This window comes from Struthio camelus, chromosome 1 (assembly GCF_040807025.1).
Source record: "Struthio camelus isolate bStrCam1 chromosome 1, bStrCam1.hap1, whole genome shotgun sequence".
Taxonomy (NCBI): Eukaryota; Metazoa; Chordata; class Aves; order Struthioniformes; family Struthionidae; genus Struthio; species Struthio camelus.
In genome coordinates, this window is record NC_090942.1 from 149,845,600 (window position 1) to 149,858,261 (window position 12,662).

The 12,662-nt window shown below is 40.0% G+C and overlaps 1 protein-coding gene across 5 annotated transcripts in view; it reads right to left on the minus strand.

The window, feature by feature from the left end:
- The window catches only part of GABRA5 (gamma-aminobutyric acid type A receptor subunit alpha5), a 58,232-nt gene that overhangs the window by 23,521 nt on the left and 22,049 nt on the right, over positions 1-12,662 (minus strand). For all 5 annotated transcript variants that reach the window (XM_068923232.1, XM_068923205.1, XM_068923214.1 and 2 more), the window contains one exon: positions 5,343-5,425. In XM_068923232.1, coding sequence (XP_068779333.1) covers positions 5,343-5,425 — 83 coding nt within the window. The remainder of the gene's footprint in view (positions 1-5,342; positions 5,426-12,662) is intronic.

The following is a 12,662-nucleotide window of genomic DNA, read 5'->3' on the forward strand; positions in this document are numbered from 1 at the left end:
ATGATTTTGTGACTATGTTTCCTTCAGGAGTCTGTGTATTAAGAACTTCTAAACTAACAGACTGAATTCTTAAAACAACACAGCCCCATAACTAATCACGTGTCTACAATTTCAAGGAAACTAATGGTGGTTTGCATCTTCTCATCTGATTTTAAAGGGTATCTGGAAAATTAGTTCAGGCTAAGTGTCTACACTTTGCAAAGCTGAATTTAAGTAAAAATACACCCTGGTTCAAGGTACTTGTCTAGACTGCCTCTATCTTATCATGGACAACTCTTTTGGCATGTCTCGAGATTCAGCCAATATTTAAAGAAGAATTCCAGTCAAAGTGGTAGCTGGTAACTGGTGGTGGCATGTGGTAGAAGGAGAGAGCAGGGAATAGTATCAAATATCTTAGAAATACTGGATTTCAGTTCTCAATCATCAGCATCACCTAATTTTAATCAATTAGGCGTCTAATACAATGGAAGTGTCTAAGTAAGCAGTGATAAACCTAAGGAAAATGTAAAAGAAGACTTTACATGAGCAAGTAGCATGCCCCCCCTTGGCTTCAAGAAAAGCTTCTATGATGTGCTGCATAAAGGCCAAACTTATAATTTCTATGTAAGTGGGCTTTTCTATAAATCACAAAACCTCAGCCTAGTCTTGAACTTGGCTGCTCTTAGCATTTCATTTAGAACCTCCCTGTCTCTTTCCATAGGCCCTTTCGAAGAAGGAACTAATATGCTAAATGGGAATTTGGGTCTGTTTAGAAGGATTCTGTTTTGAAGTTCTCCCACCCCACATGTTAGTACTCATGCAACTAGTAGCTGATGCTAGTAGGAGGTACGCAATATCAAGAAACCCTCTGTAGCTCCCCTCCCGTCAGTGATACTACAGCTAGTTCTGAGCGTTATAGAGAAACAGAGAAATTTCACCATCAGGAGAAGTTTCCTTAGACAAGTTTTGGAGAGTTTCTCAGCTATCGGTACATGGATAATCTGTAAGAACAGAGTGTCTTAATATGGCTACTTCACTGTTGCAATAAAATCCTGGGATAGTGGTGAAGTTACTGTCTCCTCATTGCTCTGACATCACAGACCTTAGAGGAAAATAATTTGAGCATGCCTTCTGCTACAGACATAGCCTGTGCACTTCTCTTAATCAAAGACAACAGAAGATACCATGACTCACTTTGACCTGGTAAAAAGGAAGTTTACATAAACCACGTTAACTAATTTCTTCAGATGCTACAAATTTTACTTAGCATTGTTTTCTCACAGTCTGCAAATTCTCTCTGTGATCTACAATGAGCAGTCTTCTCCACCTCCATGGCCAAATGAAATTCATCAGGAATAGAAACCAGGCCTGTTTTCCCAAACATTGCTTGTGAGCTAGGGGAGCTCATTAGTTTCAGAATATTCAACAGAATTTCCATTTACTCTAAAAATAGGACAATTTTTTGTGGTTGAGCAACTACTGGGCAGCAGATTCATGCATTTACCTATTCTGCAATACAAGGTCTGAAAAAATACATATACTCAGACACTGTGCCTTCAAAAGACAGTTGTGATAAACCTTACAACATTTGACATTGTCAAAGCACTGGGTAACGTTCACTAATAGCACTTAACTCATTCATTTTCAGGGCAACCCTCTGAGCTAGGTAAAACTGATATAATTAACATATGAGCAAAATGAGATTTAGGAGTTAAGTCAGCTGCCTGGGCATAGGCCTTCATGGTCTAGTGGATTAGACATCTGTCCCTCCAACCAAAGAAGTTGAGTTTAATCCTTTTTCTGCCACTGATTTGCTGTGTGACCTTACGGAAAGTCAATTAACTTCTCTGCCTCAGCTGCCCTGGAGATAATGATGCTTACCTACCTAGTGACACATGGGTGTTTGAAGGCTGTACTAAATGATACTTTTAATGTACTCTTAAGGCCTAGCAGTAGAAGAGGTGAGACACTAAAGCTTCCTAGCTTTAATGTCCTTGCTGTTGTAACTAATTCCTCCTCCCCAAACCAAAAATAACTCGGGGGTAAGAAGGAATTTCTTCAGGCTAAGATACAGCTTGTGAAACTCTAGGTGGCTTCAGGAAATTTTGTCAGATCCTGTTTGATCCATAAACTTATTTAGAGTATGGGTCAGTACTAGAATTGCAACAGAAAGTTTATTTTAAACTCAGCCATGGAAGAAACCAGCATCCTTCCCACCCTACCGTGCTGTAACAAACAGATTGCCAGGGCCGTATTCACTGAGCGCCCACAACTCAAGCAGAGCCGAGCCTGCTGGCAGTGACAGAGCTCACCCCTGAGAGGGTGGCCCCATGAATCATTACATGATGCTAACTGAGATTTCTGCAGCACAATTTCTACAAGTAGCCTTATCATTAGGCAGGATGCAAGCCTGGAGGGCCCGTACACATACCTAGTACTTTCTGAATCAGACCAACCTGATCGTGCCGCAGGGTCTGGCTTGCCATCTCAGAGCACTGAAGCATTGTGCTTAAGAGGCAGGGAACTAAATTCTCCTCTGTTCGGTTCGTTAGAAGCTGTCCTTGAACTTTTGGCCTGTAGCCAACAACACAGCTTTTCATGACAAGCCGTAGGGCACTTTTAGTGGTATTACTTCTGTAGTCGGTATTTGAACTGCCTTGCAGGTATCAAGGCTGGTGGTGTTTGTATGCTATGTTATATCCCTTTCCCTACATTCTACCTTGTTTTGAATAATCTCTACAAAATATTCTGTTGCTATGTATAGTTTTGGCTAGGCTCATAAAATCTCGTAGAAGTCTAATATAGCAAGAAGCCAGTCAAATGGAACATAAGAAATCAACATTTACCTTTGTTTTTGTGAGTAAGATCAACATTCCTTCTCTTTAGTATTGAAGGAAATGTCAAGAATTTTTTTCTTTTGCTTGCTAAATTACAGTGAATGAGGTGGGCATTCATGCAGCAAGAAAAATAATAACCTGCTACTGTCTCTGATGATGCACCCATTGCTGCTTGGAATCTGTCCTCTTGCTTATCTGTCCATGTGCGGGCTGCTTTGTTTTGCTGTCCTGCTCTCTGCACCCACTGACCAGCTAACATTTGTCTCTTCGCCATTCTCCTTGCTCTGTTGATAATGTGTTTAGCATTTACTTTGATGCTATTCCTTGAGGCTTTTCAAAATCCGTCTTGGAAAGAAGACCATTAGAAATAAATCCTTCAGGGAAAGACACAGAATAAAGTAAAAGCAGACTGGGCATATGCTTGTTGCACACAATATAGTCACTATGATACTCTTGTAAGCTTTGTCTTGCTGCAAGTGTGCAAATGGCTTAATATAAACCCATACTGCTGTAAAGAGGGACTAAATATTGCATTCTCCTAAAACGCAGCTGGGCTAATTCCATAAGCCCTGACTTGTGCTGACTTACTGCTTCTGCAAACATCTATCTGCATACTAAATCACAATAAAGTACTAATGAGCTGTCAGGTGAACAATAAAGATATTTACAAGGCTGAAAGAACGTCTTTAACTTGTCCGTATATATACACTTACTGCACACCAAAGAAGGAACAGTAGCATAGGCCAAGTGGCTCCACGTCTAGACAGTCTGGAAGAACTTAAAGACGACTTATAGTAGCCCATGAAATATACCGTAGGATTTTGTACTGTGCGATAAGTAGCAAGAATGAAAGCAGCATTCAGCCCTCACGTACATACCTAAAACGTGACTTTTCAATGTTTAAAATCAAACATGAATGGATTAAAATTACCTGTGTGCTAAATGTCTTCTATCCTACACAATTGGCACAAGGAAAACATGTATTTACATGTAGACAGTTTTTGATTTTTTTTAATGTTATTGAAGACTGTACTTCATTCTAAACATGTAAACTTACCTAGTAACGTTAACTAGGCCACTTGTGTGTTTTGGATTTTTTGATTTTTGTCTTAGCGCTTTAGAGTTTGAACCTATATGATATTGCCCCAAATTTGGTAATTCATTGAAGCATTCATTTAACTTTAAGCTTGAACTTCAGTGCTCTGCTGAATCAGGGTCTTTGTTTAAACACATTTCCTTTAGTTTTAAATTGCATATCTTGCAAGACCTGATAAAACTACCCAACATCTCAGATCTATATTCTGAGCTAATGATTAATAAGATGTGACTTCAATTTTATCTATCAGTATAGTAAAGAACAAGCAATACCAAGAACAGCTTATTTTTCTTTCTCATTTTTTTCCAGTAGCTTCTGTTTGGCCCTATGTACATACACTCACACTTTCCTGTGAGGTGTTTTCTCATTTAAGTTAGGAATGAAATGAACGGTTTGCCGATAATTTTTTAAGTTGGATGTAAGGCAGCATTGGCCTTCAGATTGATATTGGCTTTACAGTAAATGACCTTGTAAAACCTACAGTGACCTTGTAAAATATTGGTGGCTATTCACATGAAACTGGGTGTATCCGGATTGTAGGAGGGAAAGAAAATCTGTTCATTTTAAGTTTGGGAATTTGGTAATCGCTACTGTAAACAGTGTTTTTACTTCTTAGTATGATCACTAGAAGACAATGCATAGCCAGTATTAAACCAGTGCAGATAGAGAAGATAAAGGCAAAGCTTAATCTTGGTAGGATTAGTGAATTTAAATTGATAAGACTGGAAAAACCACTGGAAAATGCTGCAGTTAGGTTTCTTCAGGGACTAGCAAAATGCCTTGCCTGGTAATTTTCAAGTCTTCGAAACTGTGATTGCACCTGGAACCTCTGTTTTGATTACTGAAATGGAAAATGTCTACTGTAGTAGCCGCAACTGTACTGTAATTAAGAGCTTTGTATTTAAATATAACCACCTAATCCTCTAAGGTTATTTTTAAAGTAAGCTTCTGGCAAGGCAGCGGTATGGTGGATTAGAGGCTTGGAATTGAGGAAAAATCATCATTCAGCATATAGTTTATAATAACGTGTGCATATATACAAATACATGTGTACATAAAATCATGTAACAAGATAACAGGACTGGATTTATTAAAGCCAAATGGAAAGATATTTCCTCTTCTAATATTCTAGATCTCTTTTAATATATGTGATGCAAATATTGCACTGCAATCTGATTCATGTAAATACTACGATAGGACAAACAATCTGGTATTTCCTAATGAAAGCTCCCTTTTTCTACAAATGTAAAAGCTACAGTTATGAACATAGCTATCTGCTAGCAGCAGGGCCAGCAGCCTGGGGGTATGAATAAGCAGTTTTAAAAAGGGAGGGGTGAGGGAAAGGTGAAGGAATCATACAAAACATAGCTGAACATGAAAACGTAGATAACAATGGATTTTTCTGGTTCTTATTTGAGAGAAGAACTTACAGCTTCCAAATTTTAATGGGCAAGCATGTGCATCCATGGGGAAATCTTCAAGCTGCATGGGACATTCAGCAGAGATGGTCAACCTGTAGAGGAGTAAAAAGAAAATACACCATTTTATTCAGTGCCTTCTCTTTAGGCCTACCGCTGTAATACACAAGTGCTGACACAAGCAAGCTTTTCGCGAAGGCGCCTGACTCCTGCTGAAATCACAGCAGCCTCTGTTAAACTGAATGTGAGATAAACGAAGTGGACCACCGTGTATATTGTAGGCCTTATCTAGCAACGTTTAGCCACATGAACTGATTTTATTTATGTAAGTTGTTTCAGTAAGATCATTCTTTCTTAATTGTATGTGAAAGAACAACTGCGCAGGAGGTTCTGCTCCATACCTTACTCTTATCTGCTTTCTGTAGATACTGCAGCTGAACTAGGAATTTGACTCACGAGCGAAGCACTGTTACAGACACAAAGAAGCACTGACTTTTCCTATTTCAGATACTGAAAAGGGGCATAAGGAATGGTGGATATATAGAATAGAGGACATATCTATAGTGAATATATGGAAAGGAGAATCTATTACGGAAAACAAATATATCCCATGGATGTTCTGTGTAGTTAACAAATCGAGCTGAACACAAAGAAAAGTCTGAAGTAAATTTCTGACCAGTGCAAAATACACATACTTCAGAACAAAAGCTTATCTTTTGTATGCCTAGGAGCATACAACACACAGCACAATGGGAATTCATTTCCAAGTAGGCTATTTTGATATTTGTCTAATATAAATGGTTTGCTCAGGATGGTGAGGATGCAAACCTCTTGTTCGACATTATGAACACCCGTATGCCTTCCTCATTTTATGCAAATATTTTGTGTCCAAGCCAATAGACCAGAAGCACACAAAGCTTCAAAGACTGCCCTATGCTGGGATAACGCAGGGACCTGTTGGAGAGGAGCCCTGGTACCTTATCAAACTGATTCCCTGATGGCCAAAATTCTGCAGATAATTCCCCAACATCCTATCCTCAGAATACAAAGGTACCCCTTGCTGTCACAATGGTATCATGAAGCCAGACTTCCCAACTATTTACCCACTGCTTTGCATTGCCACACCAAAATGAGTATTCTTGTTACAAGAATTTCTACCCAATGGGATCATAAAGTGCAACAATCTGTCCATGTACAGATGGTGTAACATTCAGCCAGTCCAACTCAATACAACACATAGTGATGCCTTACCAGGGCACTCAAGCTACATGGACAATAAATTGGGGGAAACAGCTCTGCCCTCTGCCAATGCACAGAAATTCTGGAGCTTTATCAATAGCTGGAAATGACAAAATAAGCACTCAGCAATGGAAGAGAGCATCGTTGGCTAGAGATCATATAGGGGGATAAGCTGAGAAACAGCGAGTGAAAAAGGGAAACTGCAAACAGTAACACAAGAAATACAGATAATAAACCACAGAAAGCAAAAGAAAAAAATCAGGCTCAGAATAATGTATCACTTTGTTAGAATAAACAGGAGGTCTACAATTTGGAAAAGAAATGAGTGAGGCCTGAGTTATCTGCCCTTAGGCAAAACTGATCTTGGACTTTATTTTTGTAAAAAAAATATCAAAATCACTAAAATATGGAGCTGTCTGCAGTGGAGGCTGCCCTTGGGCAGCAGAATCAACAGAGCCACAGTTGCTGGGAGTGCTACGTGGATGAATTTGCCAAGCTGGTGCTAGTAGTATCCTGTCCAGTAATTTCATCCCTTTCATAAAAATCACTCTAATGGGTATTTCAAAGCAAGGTGGCCATCTTCCAATACATCATTATATTTTCTATATTAAGCACTGCAAATTTAATTTTCTTGATAAGCTCGGATTACACCTTGCTCCAAATGTCCATAATAAAGCTGATGTGTTTTTACCATAGTTCATCTCCTGTCTCTTTGTCTACCAACAGTTTGAGGGTGTTGTTTCAGAGGTTGCAGCTTGACAACACTTTAACACACAGAGCTTGTCATCTGCAAACCTCAAAGGAAGGGATGCCTACATCTATCTTACCAACAGAGCAGCTGTGGAATCAGTAAGTTAAGTGAATGAAGATTCAATGTAGGCTTATGAATAAGACCTTCTAGTTCATCCAATTGTCCTATGAACTGTATCCTTCTACTTGCATCTCTGGAAAAAAAACTCTTTATGCATAATGATGAAGGCTGTGGATGTTCCTCAACTGTGTATGTGGAGAAGAGAAAAGTACGGATGCAGTGCACAAACACGGCCTAGCGGAATTTAATCAAGTTCCTCTAGAAATTATTTTTGCCTATTTTAAATGAAAGGGTAATTCATAAGGCTCTATAGCACCTTACTGCCACAACCTTAGAAGCTGCAAAGAACTCGGTTCTACCAAGCTAGTCCCGCGCCCTCTCTGACTTCCTTATCCTGCAAAAGGTGGCATATCCTTTAGGATGCTGCCTCATGCAATCTTCTGGGTCTAGTCTAATCTTCTAGCTCCAAGCCCTAGCTCTCCCAGTAAGGAGAACTGATTTACCTGGCTACAGTCTTTCCTCTCATTATATGAGCTCTTTGGATGAAGAAGTCCCTTTTGCTCTTTACTTCTAATCTCCTTTTCCCATGCCTCTGTCCCACGGCCATTTATATTATTCATATTATGTTATTCATAAGAGTATGTAGCTGATTCTCTTAGATAATTTAAAAACTTTTAGTGGATATTCTCCTAGTTACCTCTTACGAAGTATGCGTGAACTAGAACTCATGCAGTGTCTTGTAAAACGCGCAGCAACAGACAACAACAAATGACAACAAATGTCATCTGCGCTCTCCAATAGTTCCTTTTCATTTATGTGTGAGAACTTGAAAAAGAGAGTCACAAAATTGGCTCTTGTCTGAAAGAGACTATTTTCTAACATATACAGAAAAAAAGCTGTGCAGCAGCCATCTCTGATAATCTGAGAGGTAAAAGCATGGGTCATTGCATATAGATCTGCAGATTACAAAGTATATATTCAGATTCTAGCTCCAGGAGTCAAAAATAAATTGATACTTGGTCTACCCTTTGAATATTACCTGAGAAGAGGCGGCATTACTTGTGCCCCTATCTGATTGAGAGCTCACCCCTTCAGAGGGAAAACTTCCCAGCTCCATTTCTGGGCACATGCACATGCACAACCCCAAAAGAACGCAGGGAGTCGTCAACACATCTTTGGTTTTAGCACTGTGTTAAAGCTCAAGTAACCTTTGCATACCCTAGTTTACACAGCTGATTACAACAAAATTACTCCCTCTTTACATTTACACAAAGAAGAGAAAGAAGGCTTTGGCAGGCATATATAAAACAGTCTTTGTCTAATCTTTGTAATGTGGTCACTCCAGAATGACATTACTGTGCTTATCGCAATAGTTGGCTGAGCTAGAGACAATCTCCAAATCCGAATTTTTCTGCCACAGCACTAGAGCTGTTCATACTGTAGTTCTTTTAAACAGAAGCATTTAAAAGCTTCCCCTCCTCCATTATCGTTCTGTCTTAATAAAAAACCTATGGGATTAGTTCCACTCAAACACAATTTTTGTTAATTATAAGCAGCTGTTAAAGGTCCTTTACAATGGGAGGATGAAACTGATTTTATTGAAGTCAAAGGTAAAATTCTCCTTGACTTCAATGGGGCCTGTATTAACCCAAAATAGATAAGAAACCCCGGCTACTGCTGCTGATTTATTATTAACTACGAAATTTCACTTTCATAACGCTCCAAATACTCATACTGCTACCCAACAGTTAAGCAACTACTAACAAGCATAGCATATCTTAATTTGCTGAGAAACAAGCTAGACATACAAAGTGCTTTATGTATCATTCATAATTGTATGTGAAGGTGTCATCAAACCTATTTTATGTATAGCCTTTACTTTAAAATTCATGTTCTGTTCCAACAAAATTTACTACAGACATGTATACCTATCCAATAAATACGCAACAATTCAAATAGGAAGACTTCTTAAGACCAGAAAAGTTACCATTGAACATTTTTGCTGGAGAATAAAGCATACCAACTCTTTCAAAAAGTTACTCATTTTTAACAGCCTGGGGAAAAAAAAAGAGGTGTTAAAGTCAAGGATGTGGTGAGAAAATAAAGGCAGATGTTTGGGACCTGGAGATCCATCTAGAGGCAGGACAAGAGGCAGGAATTCCTCAGCAGAAGTCCCAGAGGTACAAGGCACTCTGCCCCCAAAAAGGGGCCTCTTCACTGTTTCTGTAGTTGCTCCAGAGGGGTTAAAAGAAGTAGCCCAGGGGGTGGGGAGGGAAAGGACAGAATGAGTTCAGGGATGCTGCAAAGTGCTTCTCTCAATGCAAGGAGCATCTAGTGCTACAAGTAGGCAAAGAGCTGGACGATTCAGCAAAGCTAACATCTTTTTGCGACCCTGGAAATGTATAAAACACTTTAACTACAGTATTATCTGCAGCTGCCAGACAGGAGGTAAGGGCAGTCACCTGCCTAGAGAGCTAAAAGATAGTAGCAGGAACCTATTTTTTCTTATCAGCTACTATGTTTATTATGCAAACAAATAAAAATAGAGAGCTTTAGAAGGGAAGAGAAAGACAAGAGTCATCAGAGGCTTTTAGGAGATGTTAACTCAAGACAAGTGTTAAATAACTGTTACTCATGCAGGGGAATCATGGCAGGTTTTGCTGGCTGTGAGGTAATGGGGCCAGAGAGATACAAAGCTCTTCTGCCTGTTTGCCATAACCCCAAACCAGCTAAGTCTTCTCAGCTCTTTATTTTTGTGCATTGCCCATGCCCCTGATCAAAGGGAGCATTTTAAAACTGTGCTGTGGGCCTACCTGTGCTGGTAACCAATTACCACTGTGTGGCTCAGGCCAGAGTGGATGCAGAAGAGTCAACGTCCCCTTTCCACTATGAGGCCAGCCACCACCATTTTCCTTAAAAAGGCAAAATGTTTGCTTGAAACTCCTCTCAAACCTATTTCAACATCTCCTGAACATGTCAAAAAACAGTTAAGTGGATTCAACTTCACCCAAGCTTTATCCCACCCAAAAACATAGGCTGGCTCTGTGCAAGGTCAGGACAGACTATTCTGAGGAACAAGCTCCAGGAGGAGCTCCCCTGGGGTACCTGATGCTACATAGTCTTCGCATAACAATTCCTGCCCTCGTGGTGTCTCCAGCACAGGCACTCATATGCTCATGCAGATAATATAATAACAGAGAGTCTTTTTTTTTTTTGGAAGCCGTGAACACATTGTTAGGTTTGTAAAATTAGTCATTTACCCTTGATTTGGGACAAAACTACTCTCTTCATTCTCCCACAGTTATGCCTTGGGAACACTTCTCTAACCAAACTCTTACTGCTTTCAAAGGATTTTAAAATAAGACATGTTTCAAGACCCAGTAGAATAACTGCATAGTCTAGGGAAATGATGCCTGCCTGTGTTCCTGAAGAAGATGTGTATGTGTGTTTCTATGAACGTATATAAGGATCTCTCTTGGTTCTGAAGCACTTCCCATAGAGTCCTAACAAAATCTGTGCATGGGTAACCTAACACAGTAAAGAAGTGTTAGGATGTGGATACACCTTCAATCAAGTTATTGATAGCTGTTACAGTTATCCTAAGGCAATAAGACCTGAAACTCACACCTGGCTGAGTGACTTGTCTGCCGTGTGGTTCAGGGGAAGAAAATTAATTATCCCCAGTAATTCAAACACTGCCTTGCTCATGAAGCTCCATCACTGTGTTGGATAAATGGCCAAGGAAGGATTCGAGGCCTTATTCTGCTCCTCTAAGTAGGGTGGGGAGGCAGTTCACCACTCTGCTTCTTATTTCTAATGCCGATGGTATGCTTGTTTCCTTGGGATCCAATATACAATGTGAATACAGAATAGAAATTAAAGCTCAGAGCTTGAGTGAAGTGGTCTATACAAATTTCTGTCCTGGCCCATTTCTGCTTTGCAACCACTTGTCAACAATGCTACTGTTTTCCTACTTCCCTGAGATGCGTTATCTTTGTACGACACTGAAATGTGCTTTGAAAAGGCCACAGAGAAGAGGCTGGAAGACTAATGGAAGACTAATAACTCTAATTACTGATGTTGTTGTGATCTGTGAATACATAATTCAGATACATGGTGCACTTGACAGCAAGGTTCTCATTTTAAGTGAACCAAATCCTTAGCATGGTTTATGCTGCCTCTTTATTTGCCTAGGTCAGCTGTGCTGTAGACTAGGTTATCCCGAGATGATCTGAGGGCTGCAGCACCAATCTCGAAAGCCGCTCCATTACAGGAATGACTTCCCTGCACATGGAGTACCTTGGCATAGCCGGAGCACACCGTTAGACAGGAGCAGTGGGGATGTTCAGCCTCTAGACACAGGAGGAACTGTGAATGGCAAAGAAACAACCAATAGGACACTTAAATTAACTGATGTTTGACAGGAATGTTGTAGGTTACGGAAAGAATCGCATTTCTAGCTCCTGCTCAAAAGTTATAGTAGAGGTAATACCTGATCGAGTCCATCAACAAAGTAGAACTTGCTGGAAGAAGCCTTACTTTCATCAAACTAAGTAGCACAGTCAAAAAAACAAGCTTTGCGGGAGCCAAGTCCTTCTCTAGGTTCTCTGCTACAAACCTGACCATCCTAAAGAAACTTCAGACCAACATGGCTGTGCAGCTATGAATACTATACATGAAATGTATAGGACTGTAATAGTTCCACTCAAAAGCCTTTCCATGCTTTCTCTCCCTGCTGGTCCCTTTTATGTGATGAACCTTCCTTGATCACCCATGACAAAGGCCTACAAATTTCTCCTCTGCAGTGACTTCTATTGTTAGTTAATTCTTGAATTAAAATCACCAAAAATCTTACTAGAAATGGCAACGCTGAGAAGTTGTTCAGTTGTTGATACTAGTAAAATGGGAAATAATATCTCAGCCAGCCCATACTTCACTATGTCATGCTACATATTCCCCCAAACTGGCACATGTTACAAGCCTTAATCATAATCTCCTAATCAGCATGAGGCATTAATCAACCATTTGGTGGCATGTTCAATCACATGTTAAATACAAGAAATTTGACTGTTCTCGCACTGTGATATAAGACTGAACTATGGGCTTTTCTTTAGCTCTCGATAAAAGCAGCTCCCAACTACTGACGAAGTCAAGCCAGTAATGGCAATGCCTGGTGCTGCCCAACTGCACTGTGGGGTTGTCCAATCCTTGCTTTCAGCAGGAGAAAACCCAAGTACACAAGCAAGAAGGGAGGCACAGAAAGCTCTCTCAGACACCCTAAC